The 17,840-nt window shown below is 47.8% G+C and overlaps 7 protein-coding genes across 7 annotated transcripts; 3 read left to right on the top strand and 4 right to left on the bottom strand.

The window, feature by feature from the left end:
- Nucleotides 1-457: 457 nt before the first annotated feature.
- Nucleotides 458-1,744, bottom strand: J7337_007654 (uncharacterized protein; the record flags this gene model as incomplete). Its single annotated transcript, XM_044825291.1, has 1 exon — nt 458-1,744. One exon carries the CDS (start codon nt 1,742-1,744, stop codon nt 458-460), a length of 1,287 nt encoding a protein of 428 aa, XP_044680948.1.
- An 864-nt stretch (nt 1,745-2,608) lies between these two features.
- J7337_007653 (uncharacterized protein) lies at nt 2,609-3,418 on the top strand (the record flags this gene model as incomplete). Its single annotated transcript, XM_044825290.1, has 1 exon — nt 2,609-3,418. One exon carries the CDS (start codon nt 2,609-2,611, stop codon nt 3,416-3,418), a length of 810 nt encoding a protein of 269 aa, XP_044680947.1.
- A 76-nt stretch (nt 3,419-3,494) lies between these two features.
- J7337_007652 (uncharacterized protein) lies at nt 3,495-4,832 on the bottom strand (the record flags this gene model as incomplete). Its single annotated transcript, XM_044825289.1, has 2 exons — nt 3,495-4,719; nt 4,765-4,832. 2 exons carry the CDS (start codon nt 4,830-4,832, stop codon nt 3,495-3,497), a joined length of 1,293 nt encoding a protein of 430 aa, XP_044680946.1.
- A 431-nt stretch (nt 4,833-5,263) lies between these two features.
- On the top strand, nt 5,264-6,572 carry J7337_007651 (uncharacterized protein; the record flags this gene model as incomplete). Its single annotated transcript, XM_044825288.1, has 2 exons — nt 5,264-5,879; nt 5,923-6,572. The coding sequence occupies 2 exons, from the start codon at nt 5,264-5,266 to the stop codon at nt 6,570-6,572; spliced, it is 1,266 nt and encodes a 421-aa protein (XP_044680945.1).
- Nucleotides 6,573-6,823: 251 nt separating this feature from the next.
- Nucleotides 6,824-7,759, bottom strand: J7337_007650 (uncharacterized protein; the record flags this gene model as incomplete). The annotated part of the gene is made up of 1 exon (XM_044825287.1): nt 6,824-7,759. The coding sequence occupies one exon, from the start codon at nt 7,757-7,759 to the stop codon at nt 6,824-6,826; it is 936 nt and encodes a 311-aa protein (XP_044680944.1).
- A 2,572-nt stretch (nt 7,760-10,331) lies between these two features.
- Nucleotides 10,332-12,641, top strand: J7337_007649 (uncharacterized protein; the record flags this gene model as incomplete). The annotated part of the gene is made up of 4 exons (XM_044825286.1): nt 10,332-11,095; nt 11,145-11,684; nt 11,740-12,252; nt 12,305-12,641. The coding sequence occupies 4 exons, from the start codon at nt 10,332-10,334 to the stop codon at nt 12,639-12,641; spliced, it is 2,154 nt and encodes a 717-aa protein (XP_044680943.1).
- Nucleotides 12,642-15,495: 2,854 nt separating this feature from the next.
- J7337_007648 (uncharacterized protein) lies at nt 15,496-17,489 on the bottom strand (the record flags this gene model as incomplete). Its single annotated transcript, XM_044825285.1, has 2 exons — nt 15,496-17,255; nt 17,306-17,489. 2 exons carry the CDS (start codon nt 17,487-17,489, stop codon nt 15,496-15,498), a joined length of 1,944 nt encoding a protein of 647 aa, XP_044680942.1.
- Nucleotides 17,490-17,840: the final 351 nt, after the last annotated feature.

Below are 17,840 nucleotides of genomic sequence, written 5' to 3'. Positions count from 1 at the left end.
CGCTCAGCATATATACAGTCAAAGCGCAACGACATGGAAAGCTCCGTCTTTCGGCAGTTTGCTGATTGGAGAAGAGAACATGGGGAAATTTATGCTGCGTCACATGCCAAGAAAAGAAATACCACGTTGAAGCAGCTAGTTTGTGTGTTGGCGGTAAGAGAGAGAATAGGTGACAATTGACTTGCCTTATCATCTGTGCCTCCGCAGGAGTTCTGACTAGTACCTAAGCTTAGGATCTTTATCCTAAACATTGATGAGACTTAGGTAAGTTTAGTGTATCCGTAATTTAGTGGGCAATTATGACTAGCCGCAGGCAACGGTATCTATCATGGTAGTCGTCCACCTCTGTCCGTCCCCACGGCATGGCTTCATCTTGGAGCAAAAGACAGTCGCTATGTATTTATTCTATGTTTCGTAAAATTTATCCAACTCCATCAATCTATACAACACCAACCTTCTATTCATCATCATCTTCTAAATCCCCTCCAATGACATTCAAACACAACTGCTCCTGCTTCTTAACCGCCTCCACAATCTCCTTCGGGACCGGATCCTCGTCAACCAAAACAATCAACTCCTTCAATTTCCTACAACTAAAATGCATATTCTCAATAGCACTAACAAATAAATCCGTAACTTCTTCATCTGTACCCAACGGATTAAAAAACTCTAATGTTTCTAGTTCAGGCGGTAGTCCAACAGAGTGCAGCCGTGGCTTCTTTGTACTCTTTCCAAAAAGTTGATAGTCCCAGTTTAGGCGTAGTGTTTTTAGCGCGGTGAACTCGCGCAGGGCGAGGGGGCGTGCGCTGGCGAGCATGGGGAAGTCGATGGTGATGGTTTCTAAGGAGTGGCATTGTTCTTTGAGAGAGAGGATGTAGTCGCGGATGCTGGCTGAGCTTTCTTCAAGTTCGGGCTCGGGCTCTTCTCTTTGGGTGAGGACGAATTCTTTGAGGGCTTCGGGGAACATGAGCACGTCTGAGAGCGCGTCGTCATTGATATCGCATTCTATCAGGTGGAGCTTGCTGAGCGCTGTGTTGTGCGGACGCTCGATTAGCTCGAAGCCTCTGTCGTCTAGTTTTGCTCGCTTAATGACCAGTGTTTCGAGGGTTGGGTGTGTGAAGATGTGGATGTTCTCTTGGAGATCCCAGTACTGATCGGCCTCATCCTGGTAGAACAGGGTACAGGATTGCAGACAAGCGAGATCGAAGGGTCCGTTGAAGAGATTTCCTATACTGTGCAGAAGACCAACCGGTACAGCAATATCCAATGTTTTGAGATTCGACATGGTTGAGATTGTATGCGATACGGAATTGGTTGGCTCTAGCGTGTCGGAGATGAGACGTGTTAACTCTGAAGCCGGGTATGCCAGCTTAACCCCCTCGATAGCAGATCCGCGCCTTGGCCGTCGACTAAGCGATTGACTAAAGATGAGATGAAGTTCCGGTTTAAGCCACTGAACCGTATTATACAGCACAGCATCCGCAAGGGCATGATAGCGCTTGTTCAGCCGCGACACACTGCAGAGGTCGTGCTTGGGCAGTATTTCGAGTATCGACACGAGAATCTCATCTGTGAGGCGCGCAAGGCTATCGCAGTGAGCGCCATGGTGAAGAGGAATGGCGACCATGTCTGGAACGTCGAGTAAAGATAGTGAGGAGAGATGTGATACGATGTTTAGAGTGGTGTGTTGTGCTCTCGAAGTTGGAGCGATTAGCGCGTCTAGTGACGTAGCGGATTGAGCCATTTTATGTGGAACCGTATGGGGTAAGCCGGGTTACGTAAGCGAGAATTGGTGAGGCTTGGCGAGGTTAGGGCGATCAAGACAGATTTCAGAATGCGGAGAGGAGAGCACAGACGCGGATCATGCCGGGGTAGGAAGTATTTATAGATTCAGGGAGAGGTTTGTCTATTTGTGTACGGGAAGGGATTTATTCTGTGTCCGAGGACAAGATATAGGTGCCTGGAATGAGTCAGATACAAGGTTTGTCATTCACCGAGCATGAGCAAGGTTGGAAGGCTAAAATGCCAGTTGCGAAATGTTAAATTCAAGGACCGTGAATCTTGATGCGAGTTTGACGCGAGACCAGGTGACTTTGCATCACTGCGAGTGGCCTTGACGCGCTGCTACGCCGCATCGAATTCGTCCTTTGCCCAGCATTGAATAAAAAGATAACCAAGACTGCAGAAATCCTTTTATATAAGCTCATTAATTGGTGGAAAACCTCGACGCTGGGGTCCCATTGCATCTGTTTTGACTACCCTGGAGAGCTTGACGATCAACCATGTTTTTTTTTAGAGGAAAGGACCATGATTTTGGCGACGGCATCATCAGGTCTCGTGACCCTACCTCGTATGAAAGTATTTTCATACCTCAGACAGTCTCTATGATGCTGAAGCTAATTTTCGCTTTTAATCTGTTCAATAAAATCTTGCCTACAAAAATCGCTTGGCATCACCATTTTCGCCAATCAATCTGTCACAATGAGCACGTGGAAAAGCTTGCGCCTCACCAGATTGCTTGGCAAATCGTCCGTTTAAAAGATTTAATCAAGGTTCATCCATTAAAATAAGATATTATCTATTTATTCCTTCTTCTGTAAACTTAATCATGGATGAACGCGTTCATGCCACAGTACGATGGATTGAGGCGTCAGTCAAAGCCTCACCTTACATCTGGAGTGCCGCTGGTCTCACATTTCTTCTCGGCGTGCAATTACTCTTGGCGGTAGCTATTCTTCACGGAGATGAGGCCACCGTGAGAAGACAATTGATCTCTTTACAACGTATCGATTTCGACAACGACGCAGCGTCGACTGAGACGGAGACAAATGGTACCAGAAAGAAGAAATCCACGAGCCAATCAGCAGAGCAGATCATTGAACTTTCTCCAATCGCTTCATGCGCAGCTATCAAAGTCAGCCCAAATCAAAATCTTGACGACCAAGATACATACAATAACTGTTACATATTTGCCATCGACTCTCACCAAGCAGACGAGCAGGGTTTCGCAATCTGGAAATCTCTCGACCAGCAGACCAAACCTGCATTATCGCAAGTCAAGACAGAATTATGGCTGCCAAAGCCAAATGCCGACAACAGCGATTCATTGGTTCAGGCCGGTGGCTGCATCGTCATGTCATTCGCTGATCCCGCAGTGCCAGGTTGGCTGGAGCGCATCGCTGGAATGATTGGCAAGAATTTCAAGACGCCTCAAGTTACTTGCATTCTGCCACTGCACTTTTCACTGGAGGACATTGAACAGAACAAGCTCGTTATGAGACCTTTCAGGATTGACGGGGAGAATGGGAAAGGGTTGGACCTGGAGAAGTTCCCCGCGTTTTCGGATATTTTGCCGAAGCTGAGACTTTTCCTTGGGTATTCTGAGCAGCAGGGCATCACCATTTTCAAGCAGCTGTGAATACACAACAAGAGGGGAAAAAGATACGTTCAATGTAAATTGTGGTGGAATAGCATGTAAATCCTCGAAACGAAATTTATGCCTCTAGCTGCTGCCGATAGCTGTAGATATCACGTTGCAATCGCCCCTCCGCCAGATCTGCAGCAGCATTACTCCCCCAAACTCCATCAGTGAACCGATGTTGCCGTAAAACATCTATAGCCTGCTGTCGCAAGTCCCAATCCTCGCTGGTGACAGCGACAAAGTATAGTGCCTCCACAAGACCATTTGCGAGAAAAAAGCCAGCCTGGGCTGGTCGGAGGCCGAGGTCATGGATTAGCTGGAGGGCGAGATCTAGAATGGTTTTGCAATTTTTATCGACGGTGCTTTCTGCATTATCGCTTGTGTTGGTTGCCAGGTTGAGGGTAACTTCGACCATTATGCGTCTCATTCTGAGAGCAGTCACATGCTTCTCTTCTTCTTGAGATATAACGTGTAGGCTCTCAAAACGCCAGTCCCAAAGCTGTAGAGAGTACTCAGTGGACAGAATTGAGGCTTCGCTATCGGAAGGCTTGAGTAATTTGGCGTGTATCGCATCGAGCTGGCGTAATAATGTGCACACGGACGGTGTATCAGAAATACCCTGCAAAGCTTCTCGAGAGCGACTGATCCAGCAATGGGACGTGCTGTCGGTTGTTGAGATGACGCGAGTCTGTGTGTCTAATCTCATATACAGCCCTAGTATATCCGTCATCATATGTTGGCCCTGACCTCTCAAATCGCCCCATTCATGAATGAGCGCCAAGCCATTTCTCAGATGAACGAGAGCTTCTTGGCGAAGACCTTGCAAAGAGCAAAGATACGTGAACAAGAAGTTCGCAACCAAGGCAGCCAACTTTGCAGATGTGGAGAGCACGTTGGTCTCCTGAAAGCAAATGGAGAGGGATTTCATGGCCTTTTGGTACTGCGAGAAGATAAACATATCGCAGCTTGTGGACTTTATGCCCAGGAGGATAGACTTCTGGTACGCTGACGCGAGTGCTGCCAGGGCGTGTCGGACGGGCGTGTATGTATCTGAGTTGTGTAATACATCATATGTCCAAAAGTGAGCGTCGAAAGAAGAGGCGATGAGTGCTGCGATCCTGGTTCGGAACTGGTAGATGGCTTGACTTTCGGGATCACTGCCTCCAGAAACTATCGGTTGAAGTTGAAGTCTACCGCCCAAGGTGAGGGGAGTGAGGTCATAACCATCGCACTTACGGCCAGTGGACACACAGCGATTACAACTTGGCTTGTCTTCATCACATTTGACTCGACGAATGCTGTCTGGTTAGTTACTGGCTGTCGTTGCGAGGGTCGCCACTGACCGACAGGTGATACAGCCGGTTTTGCGCTTTGTAGCGTATCTTTTCTTCCGGGGCTCCGCAGTATTCATGTTCAGAACTTTCTTCGAGATCTCAGCGAAATGACTGAATCAACACCTTCTAAGGCTCGAGAGGTGGAGGATTGTGATATGACCACGACAAGTATTACTAATGGGGCTGTTGTCGCATTATGGAGTCTCGTCCGTGCGGCCCATTGGTCGTCTCGTTCAATTCAATGCGCTAGTCCCAAAGTGTTAAGCCGAGAGTCGTGTCTTCGATGGATGGAGGGATCTTTTAATATCAAGACTGACGATCAGAAGGTGCTTGGTAATACCATGAGGTTAATCCTGGAAAAGGAGATGTTCAAGCTGACTGTTGTTTCGTGACTTTGGAGTATAAATCTGGCCTCTTCCGCCATGATGGTGAATGTTTGCATCATGCTTCCAACCTCAAAGACACGACACTGAAAACGCCATCTCAATCATACCATTCCCCTTAGAAAATGCCATTTCAGAAGAAAATCCCATTATACCCTCATGTGGCACCCGCGCCCGGGACGCCACTCGTCGAAAACGAAGTCAACTCGACCCTCTTCTCCCCTCTTCAAGTCCGAGGATTTACCCTCCAAAACCGCATCGCCGTCTCTCCCATGGGAATGTTCAGTGCCAACGAGGGACATCTGACTGACTTCCATCTCGTCCATTATGGCTCCTTTGCCACCAGAGGTGCCGCACTCGTCATTGTTGAAGCTACAGCTGTAGCTCCCAATGGTCGCGTCTCAACTGGAGATTCAGGTCTTTGGCAGGATAGCCAGATTGCACCTTTAAAGCGGGTAGTTGACTACATTCATAGCCAAGGACAGAAGGCGGGTATTCAGCTCTGCCATTCTGGTCCCAAGGGTTCCATGCTTCCGCCGTGGCTTGCTAAAGGCGACCCGATGGTGCAATTCCCACTTGCAAATGAGGAAGCTGGCGGATGGCCGGATGATGTCTGGGCACCGACTGCGATTTGCCATGGCCCTGGGTATCCTATGCCAAAAGAAATGGGACACAAGCACATCGATCTAGCGATTGATCAGTTTGCTAGTGCCGCCAGAAGAGCTGTCGAAGCTGGCGTTGGTAAGTCGTTTGTCTCTAGTCGTGGGACTACAACTAATTGTAGAAGACTTTATCGAACTCCATGGCGCACATGGGTACTTGATCAACGCCTTCCTGTCCCCTCTCACGAACCATCGGACAGATGAATATGGGGGCTCTTTCGAGAATAGGACGCACTTTTTGTTCCGTGTCCTGAAAGCCGTCCGGGATGCCATGCCGGACTCCATCGTTCTCTCGTTGCGGATTTCAGCCGTTGAGTGGATGGAGTGGAGTGGCCAAGACTGTTGGACCCTTGAGGAGTCCATAAAGCTTGCCAAGCTTCTTCCCGAGGCCGGGGTTGACATTCTTGATGTCTCATCTGGCGGCAACCATAGTGACCAAAAGATCGACGTTCATCCGTACTATCAGGTTGATCTTGCATACCAGATCCGACAAGCCCTCAAAAACGATGGCATCGAACTGCTGATCGCTGCAGTGGGGTTCATCGATAACTCTGCCATGGCTGAGAGTGTCGTTCGTGGTAATATTATTGAGGCAGCACAGAAGATGAACAGGACAAACGGAGACGCTGACAGGGGAAAGTATGAAGAGCCTCAGGCTGACTTGGTTATGGTTGGGAGACAGTTCCTACGCGACGCAGGATTTGTACTTACAGCTGCCAAGAGTTTGGGCGCGAAAGTCCAGTGGCCCCTCCAGTACTCTAAGGGGAAGTGAGGAGACGTCTTGATATTCTATTCGTTGCAAATGGCTACGAGGACTAATATAATTCGTGACGGCTGCAATAGAAGTAAAGTTCAATTGATCAAGGGCTTTCAAAATATTGAACAAATGCAACACAAAACTCAGAATTTCCCAGTATATCCAGCTGGCCAGGCCGGATATAAATGAATGGCGCAATCTCATCAGATTGCTTCAGGTCTCCCCTCTAATTCCACGGTACTCGCTAACATCCTGGAATCTATCGCTCAGTCGGAAAGCTGATAGGTAAGCCAGATTTCCTGATCAGGACCCTCCCAGAAGACATAAGTCGTTTTGTCATACTTGAGCCCACAAGCACTTGACATCTTCTTCAAATGCTGCCCGCCAATCTCATTACCCAGGTTTCTCTGACCAGTCCAGGAGTACGGGTTCAATTTGTGGTCAGAATACCAGAGTCCCTGATCAGGTCCACCAGAGCCAACCCAGAACAGCCGAAGGTGTTTATCGTCTTCCACAATAGCCGTGGGATTCGTGCCGGGATAGTAACCCTGACCTCCAATCTGGGCTGACACAGAGTGCTGCTGACTCCAACCACCGTCTTCCCTGGTGCAGTACCAGGTTTCGTTACCGCCACGGCCACTCCAGAAGACATGCAGCTTTTTGTTGAAGAAGACAGCGCACGGGCTGGTCCCTGGGGCTATGCCGACATTGTCGATATGGCCAACTGGACCCCACTTATCACCATCAAACCTGGCATGGAAGATACCGTCATTACCAGCGCCACTCCAGAAAAGCTGGATGGCATCCTGGTCAACAGTGGCGTTTGGCGAGGTTCCAGGCAGAAATCCCATACCGCCGACTTCAATGCTGACAGAATGGAGCTTTGACCAGCTAGAACCATCAAAGATGGTATAAAAGGTGCCGTCATTACCTTTTCCATTGAAGAAGAGGTAAAGTTTGCCCTCGAAGGCAACAGCAGAGGGAGAGGTGTTGTTCGCGACACCGATGTTCCTGTCGCTGATATGTTGGATGCGCTCCCACTTCCAATCTTTCATGGAAGTATAGAAGATACCGTCATCTCCTTTTCCAACATAGAAGACAAAGAGTTTTCCTTGGAAAGTGACGACTGCTGGAGATGAATGGTCATAAAGACCGATACCTGTGACGAAGTTGGACAGGTTCTGCTGCTTGTTGAACGGCATGTTCGTTTATTGAGTTTGGAGTATTGGGTATAGGATGATGTGTTAACTGATAGTAATGAAGATATAAGGCTTGAGTGAAAATTCCCCTGGGGAAGAGGACCACTCTTTATACATCGATGGCCAGTAACTGCTATCTCACATTTCATGCTGAGAGTCCTTTCAGGTCGAAAGCTTTGTGCATCTTTCTGATCATGTAGCGAGGCTGCACAATACTTGTTGCTTCTCGATATGTGATCAAGATGCATGCTCAGAGTGGGGCGTATTAAAGCGTGACACATGAGAAGGCGTCCTATAAGCCACTGAACCTTGGGGCGGCCCAATATGGAATATCAGCTCTCCACGTTTTTTAAATATGGTGGTACGTTTTCAGACTAAGCGACAAATTACATTCCATGAAAAATCCAAGACGAATCAACAAGAGCAATGTTTCTTTTCAGTGTTTTGACGGCTCGTGACTATACTCAAGTTCTGCTGAAGGATTCCCGAATGAGCAATGACAAGATAAGAGAAGGAAACTTACAATCATAAAGGTTTAACTTGTCTAATGAGTTCGTCCAGGTAATTAGAACTATTAACTTGCTTTTACCTTCCTCTTAGACATTTGAATTGTAGTATATCAATAGCATTAGTATTGTGTACTCTCAGTGGCGTTTTTCTACTCAGCCAGCCTTTTAGCCGCCCAGACAACTTGAGGCCTTATAGTCCCTGACCTACAGGCTTGGTGGCTGAAGTTTATTGACAAGATACAGTAAACATTGTGAGAACTAAACTTAGCGATGAGGCCAAAGTCTGTTTTTCTATGCCAAGAGACTTGGCTTAGCTTGTATGATGAAAGTCAGTCAGCGTCCTCTTGTCGGTTTCTACCAAAGACATTATGTAGTAAAAATAACTACTGCACCTGAAGTTATCCTCAAAATTTACTGATATGACTATCCGACTGCAGAAACAGTTATTAGTCTCACTGAAGATGCCTGAGTATCAGCTGGGTCTTATTATCGGACAACTCATCAACTTAAATTTGCGGGGAAAATGTGATACGTCCATGTGGCTGTATTCACATACTTGTGGCTAGCTGAGTGATCTAAAGCCTCGTATACAACAGGAATTCTCAATTGCGGACATCCTAGATAGAGCTTGAAAAAGCGGTCCGTGAATTGCTAACGGGAACGGGACGCTTCAAGGTCAGAGTCCGATTAGTCAAAGGGTTGATCAGCCCATACAAGAGGCTGGCTGATACCCAAAACAGGCCATAGAGCATGTTATTTTAGGTCTTCTGTTTCTGCAAGGCGGCTGATGAGTCTCAGAGCTTAACTACTCCAGGTCTTCCAGCTCTCCTCACGTGGCGCCACCTTTCGCTTGATTGCATTGTCTCGTCGCAGTCGCGTATCAAGTAGTCCAGTAGCTCCCTGTATAACCTTTATAGAGTGAGGGACAAGGTAGAGCCATGTAAGGGTCTTCTGACTCAACATCATCTTGTAGGTTAGGCACCACCCAATTAAATAGTGACTTTTTACTGAGAACTCTAAAATCGTCGTTGAGAAGAGTGCTTTATGTTGAATATAGTTCACGCGTACATTGTATCAAATACTCACAATGCCAGGGTTGCCATGATCCTTTGCGACCTGTTGCTACGAGGGTATAAACGTATATAATTTATACTTGCTAATTAAGAATGAATAAATGATTTCTGACTGGGGGGTAGATTTAAAGGTTGCACTATTTCAGAGGCGAGTACGTCCAATACCCTTCCCATGGAAGGGATCTTTTCGCTAGTCCTGTGTTCAGATACGATCCAGTCATACACATGTTAATGGAGGTTGGCTGCAAAAAATGTTTGGCGGCCAGTGTCCCACTACACTAGCGTTGGTCGTCTACACAGCTGGGTTCAGTCTCATCGTACGCTGTAGTCTATTGCTGTCCATAAGGTTAAGCTATAGGATGAGAACACGGGCGAGAGCACAAACCTCTTGTTTCCGACAACGTTGCTAACGTTGGGTGACGTGACGGTCAACCAACCAATGACATGTCACAAAGGGATTCTGATCCGGCATCACCGGGCTTAAGGAGTCCCAGAAAAGGAAATCTTTTAAGCTGATATCCAGTGAGGTTTAGCGGTCAGTCAATAGTTTCTTTTGGAATCAATAGCGTCTTACAACAAAGCACGACGCTAGGATAAAAATTCAGGGGTTCACAATTTTAATTATGCAAGGCACAGCAGCTAAACGCCCCCAATGTCTCGAAGTAGCTACTCCCGATCCACATTCAGTATTCTACCCAATCTCAGTGCTACGCTAGATAAAGTCAACCAAACTATTGATCCTTCACGAGCTCACTAAAAGCAATTCAGCTGGCCAACAGTTACGGTTAATGACTGATTTAGAATCGTGTTGGTTGTTTAGGTCTAATAAATTCTCTGAGCGCGACTTGGCGTGATACGGGGTATTTTCTCCGACTTTCCCGTGGAGGTTATATGTTCTGTGGCTGCTCCCTTGTCAAGCCATCTTTCTGGCACTACAACCCATTGTTCACCAAGTCGTGGACTAGTCACTCGTTTAATAGTCATTCTTTTAAAATGGTGTCGCTCAAGACTCTTGGAGTCGCTTATGCGGCCGCGAACATCCTGGGAGTCAACGCTGGTCTATGTCGCCCCTCGACCAGGACTTCGTTGAGCGCTTCGGTCACCGAAACCAAGACCTCGGCTCCCGTTGTCTCGACTTCTGCATCTGGTAGTAGCTTTGCCACATCAGTATCCATGGACAAAGCATCTTCATCTGAGGAGACAAGTGCTACCAACCCTACGACATCTGGAACTCAATCTGTGTCTAGCAGCGAGACTGTCATTCCCTCAAGCAACCCGACAACCTTGATTGTCTCAACCACCCAGACCTCGAGTAGTCACACGATCTCTGTCGACCTCACCACATCTGGCAGCCCTTCCTCGAGCGATGATGTGACCTCTGCCGAGTCCACGACCTCCGGTGCTTCGACCACGTCTACTGAGACATCGGCTTCCGTCGACTCCACAACATCAGGCGTCCCGACTACTACTGCTCAAACCTCAGCCTCTACTGACGCGACATCCACCGAAGCTACTACATCGGATGAATCCACGACTGCTGCTGATGCTACGACAACTGCCAACCCTACCACCACCACCGACGCCACGACGACCTCGTCAGAGCCTACAACGACAACCTCGGTCTGTGTTGAGCCCACCGAACTGCTCAGGCGGCCTGGATTTGAGGACCCAGATGTCGGAGATGTCTGGGGATTCTACTGGAACGGCGGCGATGTTGAATACGACCCCGATCAAGCCCGAACTGGCGATTACATAGGGTACGTTGTCATTCTCACTTTATTGGAACCGCAAGCTAATATGGTCAAGTGTTCTACCTGTTCCTGACGGAGAAGAACGACGTATGGAGCAGCGTGTTCACGTAACTCCAGGAAGAGAGTATACCATCAGCTTCTGGTATGCTTTCATAAACCCTCCATCAGTCGATACCCAATGCACCGTCTTTGCAACTTTCGACTACTACACGACATTGAAGCAGGTGTCGCTTCCATCTGACGCCGGATACCACCAGTACACTTCGAGCTTCATTGCACAGGATAACCTGGACCCAGCTATCGAGATCGGTGTCTCTTGTCCTGGTGTAGGCAATGGGTACACAGCTAATGTTAACATTGACGATGCTTCAGTTATGGACTCTAACAACGAGTGTGATGCTACTCCCGTGGACCCCAACGATCCCCCAAAGTCGACGCTCCTTGTTCCCGCTGAGCCAGAGACACCTCACTGCCCTGTCAACCTGATCCAAGTCCCTGGTTTTGAGGCTGATGTAGAAGATCAGGCCTGGGCCTATGACGGCAGGGGCGACTTTGTACACGACCAATCCAACGCTAGAACTGGAGAGTGGGAGGCGTATGTTCCCACAAAACGTTTTCAATCTCGGATAATTCAAACTGACAGTTAGCAGACTTTTCCCCAGTGGAACTGCGGACGACGGCATCTTCCTCCAGCAAGAAATCGACGCATCATTGCTAGTAGAAAACGAGCTCTACGATTACCATTTCTTCTGGAAGCCCAAGACTCTGCCGGATGCCGGAGAGTGCTATATATACGCTGGCTATAACGATCTAGGATTCCAGGCGAGAACTCTCGACTTTGGGGCAACTTCATCGACTGGCTACACTATCTACTCGGTTCGCTTCGCAATGCCGGCCGGAAACATGCTAATGCAGATTGTCTTCTATTGCGATTATGAGGATGACAACACACAACTTGGATCAGTGTACGTCGATGACACGGCACTGATCAGGGTCAGTGGCTGCGAGGCATATCCCGTGACTGGGGCGCTCATTGAGAACCCCAGCTTTGAGATCCAAGCTACTGATGATAGTACCTATGCTTGGTTTGGCACAAATGGCATGAAGATCAGAGCTGGAAGCACGGCCGACGGCCCATCACCTAACTCAGGTGACAACTTCCTGTGAGTACCTTGAACCTTGATTCGCGTGTAGCGATATACTAACTGAGCCTAGATATGTTCAACTGGAATCTACCAAGAAGTCCGCCACACTCACCAAACCGCTCGCTAGCTCCCTGAACGCAGGCTCGACGTATTCTCTCCAGTTCAACTGGGCTGCTGGATCTGCGTACGTGCCAGGCACTTGCTCATTCAAGATTGTCTTTGGATCAGTGTCTCAAACTCTCGACCTTGAAGACGGCCAAGTAGCTGCCTATCAGTATCAGTCTTATGCCTACAGTTTCACAGCCGGCGACTCGGCTGAGTCCATGTCCATCACTGTTGAGTGCACGGACGCAAGTGGGCTCCCCGACTTCGTATTCGATGACTTTTCTCTCCAGGAATCCCAGTGATGGGGGATTCTAATGCTGAGAGCGGCACTATTCATTTCTCCGCGTATTACATATTTTAAATAACCTTATCTTGTTTATGTTCACTATAGTGCCTCTGGGCTAGTACATAATATACCTTGAGAACGCCTCGTCATACTTGCTGCCACCGGATGATGCGTGCCAGTGAGGGAGAGTGCAGTAGTCTAAGGACATGCCTCGGAGCACTAAGCCTCGTTTCAGACTTAATTGTTGGTATTAACTTGAAGACTCAACGGTGAACCGCAGCTTTATCCGACTATATAAATACTGGGGTCTCGCATCGGGAGAATCTCCAATCGCAGAATACTCAACATTAACAACCTCGACTTGCGTCAATATCTTACCGAAATACTACTTTAGAGCTCACAAAAATTGGCAATCGTGAAAACCTTGAAGATGTGTTACTACTATCAGTTGTCGACTCTCTGTTCGACCTGCCGCCATGCGTACAAGACTAGCAAAACGACTGACACTTGCAATAATTTACCACCAATGGCGTTGTGGGGAGAGTGCGACGCGGGAGTCATGCAAGTAGAACTGGAGGAGGAGGGAGGGGAATGCAATGAGTGTCGGCTGAAACGTGAGGAATTGGAGAGACTCGCAACTATTCAGGAGGAGTAGGTACAATTGGCGTAGCTGTGGAGGATGGGCTAGAGGTTACAGTGAATGGGACAGGGCCTAGTCGTATCCATAGCAGAATCAGTAACATGAGCACCCGCTAATCATGCCTGATGGTGATCTGTGAACATGCCAGGTGAACGATGAAAAGTGAACTGGGGCTATATTTCACGAGTTCATCACTGAACGTGAGGGACTGTACATCGTATCACTGCTAGATTTAACCAAAAATGAGTATAAAAACCGTCGCATTCGTCCCAATGGCTGTCATTAATGTTCGATTCCACCAACATCTGCTACAAACCATCTCCCCGAGACCATATGTATCCCCAAACCTCCCATCACCACTGAAAACGGTATTAGAACAGAAGCCTATTCTTTGCAAAATGTGTTCTCAAACCTTTAAATCACTTCTTTGTAAAGCCTGCGGAGTCAAGTACTCAGGCAGGTTCGACATAACCTTATGTGGAATTGTCAAGGAGCAGTCTGATTGGGGACAGTGTGGATCGGCTCGGGTCATGCCTGAACAAGAGGAGAAAGGAAAAGGGGAATGCACCAAGTGTTCGACGAAGGCTAGAGAGCTTGCAGAAGAGCGGAGACTGCTGGATACTCTGTTAGTTGATGACGAAGATTTGTGGCTTCAGTAGTCGTTTCTGAAACATCCCTACGAACAAAGTCAAATTCACTTACAAGGGTGACTGGAAGTGGGAACAGGTACTTGTTTGTATGTATCACCATCGTGAAAGCTTCTAGGTAAAAGTTTATATCGGGGGAAAAAAAACTATATCGTGTTCTCATTCATCAACTGTGTTCGCAGCCTAAAGCTTAACCTTATAGGTTGCAGTCATCCCATAGCTATATGTATCACCGCACTTGTCACAGACCTCATTAAATCACTACGAACACTGTGACAGGGGCCTATAAGATCCCCTTCGTGGCAACAAGAATACGGCCGTCTTTCCCTTCCGAACTTCAACGAACTCGGCATATCTTCTCCAGTATTACAAACTTCAAGTTTATACCGCAACCCTTAATTCTATTTACAACCATCAACGCGTAGTTACCACGATGTGCCGGCTTGTTCGCACGTCTGTTCAATGCATCTCATGCACAACGGAAATGTCACATCGAATGTTCCTAGACAGGTGCCGCGAAGTCAACGGGCACGGAAAGGATGCAAAATGCTCAATCGGAATATGTAAGGATAACGACACTGAAAAGGGAAAAGCAGAATGCGATCCATGCCGCATCAAACGGGAGGAAAAGGAGCGGCAGTTAAAGCTTACCATACGCTAAGAATGCGTGGCTAACAAGATGGGCTCATTTGCATATGGAAAATCCTTACGATGTGGCCTTTATCAATACTACCGTCATCATTTACATACTACCTTATGATTATTGAACCTGTCTGGATACTTGGGGATGGGCGCTTCTACAGCAGGTATGATACAATCTTTGGCTATCGCGGTCATTCAATTCTGTGACTGCCTTCTTACTCATGCCACGTCTTCTAGAGCTCCCACAGATCAGCGGTCGTATAAGGAAAAAACATCACATTGACTTACAGACCTCACTGTCAGTGAAAAAGACTGCCTAACCATGCTGATCAATGGTTATACATTGAATCAGTAGACAGGTAGTCCACGCTTCGGTACATGACTATAAAATCCAACTCGTAACAATAAAAATGAATATATTCCTCCACAGTCAAACCTCAATAACTCTCCTATATCTATATCTATCATTTAAATTAATTCCATCCAAACTCTAACGCTCACAGAACTGTGTGTTACTGACTCCGTACCTCTGTCCAATGTATAACATGTACATGGGAATGTTCAGTTAGAAACAGGCTAACCACTTGTGATGAAGCCAAGTCGACAGGAGGCCTCGCAAGTTGTTCAATAGGCATAATCGACTGTTTCGATTTTGTAAAAGGTACTGATGAACGCTCGGGATGCCGGCGCGCACGTGAAGAAAAGGAGCTTCATGGAAAGCTAAAATGAGGAAGACCGCTGTGGTGGCATAGGCCGCAGAATCTGGTGACGTTAGTACATGGTCGCTATTGATAATATATCCATTGAATTTAGTGGGCCCTTTAGGGGGCAACGAACATAGTCTCATTTCATAGTTCCAGATATATAATTTCGTGTCCAACACGGCTGATCTGTTCGTTCATTTCCTTGTCACGTGTCCCATGTTTTCTAGATCTCCCAACTCAGTAAGTGACACTAAAGACCTTCCAGAAGGTCTGGTTCTTCTGCCAACCCAACTTCTCTTTTCGCCCACTAGCTAGATACTCCCCTGACTTCTGATCCCTGAACGAGTGACCCTTGCTTGGCTTGAAGTCCACAACAAACACAGTGGCCGAGCCAGAGTCCTTGCAAAGCTTGTGGTTCTTGCAGATGTACTGTCCGTTGTTGGCAGAGCTGATGGTGAACTGGTTACCGCCGATTTCCACGGCATGAAGAACCCATCCATGCTGCATGTTATCGTGGTTCTTTGATGCCTTGCTCAGTGAGACCTTGCTACCGTACGATGGAGCGCTGACAGCCTGGCCGGAAGACTCAAATACAAGGGTACGACCTTCAGTGAGCAGTCCGCGAACAGGTTTAAATCCAGCCTCAGCAAGACTTGCGGTATCATTGTTGACACCCACACCAGTGTAGGGAACAGGAGGTCGACCGTTGCCATACTGAGAGGAACAGTAAGATGAACCATCATAAACACCCTTGCTGTTGGTATGAGGTTGAGGAGCTTCAGGAAGGTTGGGAATGCTGTAGTCAGGGTTCTTGAAGTCAAAGGCGTTGACGAGATCAGCCATGTTCTCACGACGCCAGGGAACCATCTCATCAGTGGTGACATCACGACCCTTGGCAGCTTGCCACTTCTCAATGAAAGACACTTGAGAGGTGTGATCGGCGTGCTCAGTATAGACACCGCCTTTGCGAGTGAAGGGTGAAATGATGTAGAAGGGGACACGGAAGCCTGGACCAGTGGCAGTGCGGCCAGCTGCGCCATAAGGGTCATCAATCCATTCACCAGCAGTGCCATCAGGTGATGTGTAAGGGCTAACGTGATCTGCCCAGCCACCTGTCTCATCATATGAGATCATCAGAACGGACTTGGAGTACTTGGGTGAGTTGATGACAGCCTCGGCAACCTTTCGCTGGAGCCAAGATCCATCGTGAGGGGAATAAGGGGGGTGTTCTGAAAGCTGCATGGGACCAACGATGTATGAAACCTCAGGTAGAGTTCCAGCAGCAGCCTGAGCATAGAAAGCGTCCAATGATTGCCCCTTCATGCCCTTCTTGTTCAAGTCAGACCCTGCCTTGGAATCTTGGAACTGCTCAAACCAAGCATAAGGGTTATCATCAAAGTTATCAGCGTCCTGGAAGACACTCCATGAGACACCAGCAGCCTCATACTTCTCAGCAGCAGTAGACCACTTGAGAGGGTAACAGTTGATACCGTTCTTATCACAACCAGGTGTCTCATTGTTATCAATGTAGGGGTATCCACCCTCATCCTTGGTCTGAGGTGAACCAGGGACGTTGATGGATCCACTGATCCACATGACACGGTTGGGGTTGGTAGAAGCGATGACGGACTCTTGGTACATGTCTCCAACAGTCCACTCTTCAGCAAGAGCAAAGTGAACAGGAAGATCATCGCGCTTGTAGTAGCCGATACTATAGGGAGTGTTCTTGACTGCCCACTGGTTGTTGGCGCCGTGGTTCCAAGCAGCTTGGTTGGCATCCCAGCCGTTGGAACCGGCACTCATGCACTGAGTGGCTTCAGGCCATGTTCCACCGAGGTAGTTGATGTACCAGGGTGTGATGTAATCAGTGTCTTTGCTCTGTTGAGGGGTGACTTGCTGTTTCCAGACAGGGATGCCGTTGTTGTACTGGACGTTTGGATCAGCAAAGCCACGAACTCCGGGCATGGTACCGAAGTAGTGGTCAAAAGCACGGTTCTCTATCGACACATTAGATAGCTGGTATGAGAAACTGTTTAAGTGATCTTACCTTGCATAAACAAGATGACATGGTCGATATCAGCCAGACTCTCAGTCCTGGCCGTTTTCGAAGCCGCCAACAGAGCCGTGAGGGCCCAACGAAGTCTGGGAGAGAAGATCATGTCTGATAACCAAGGCCAATCCTTAACCAGCTTGTAAAACCAGAGGAGCCAAGACTCAAGACACTGCCACATCTTGGCAACTTATAGATCCCTATTCTTATCGGAAATAATCGTACGAAAAAAAAACCAGAATCGAAAAAAAAAGGACCTCGTCAACAGGTGGAGTAGCGTAGCCCCGCAAGATCTGGCGATGATCACAAGATTCTCTTCTTCAACTCACACGTTTCAAATCATATCCATCTGATTAGCAAGAAGCAGATGATCATGCACCGGATGTAAATTGCAACCTTGAATATCTTTCCCAAGTTGGGAGTGTCTTGCTTTAATACTAGACTAATTCGCTGACCGATGGTGGTGAGCCAATCAGCGGGTGGGGATTGATCTCGTGGGGGATCTTTGTGAGATTGGGGATCACAAGCGCTC

The sequence above is a fragment of the Fusarium musae genome, chromosome 5 (assembly GCF_019915245.1).
Source record: "Fusarium musae strain F31 chromosome 5, whole genome shotgun sequence".
NCBI lineage: Eukaryota > Fungi > Ascomycota > Sordariomycetes > Hypocreales > Nectriaceae > Fusarium > Fusarium musae.
The sequence above is the reverse complement of the archived record's forward strand: the minus strand, read 5'-3'. Positions and strand labels throughout refer to the sequence as shown.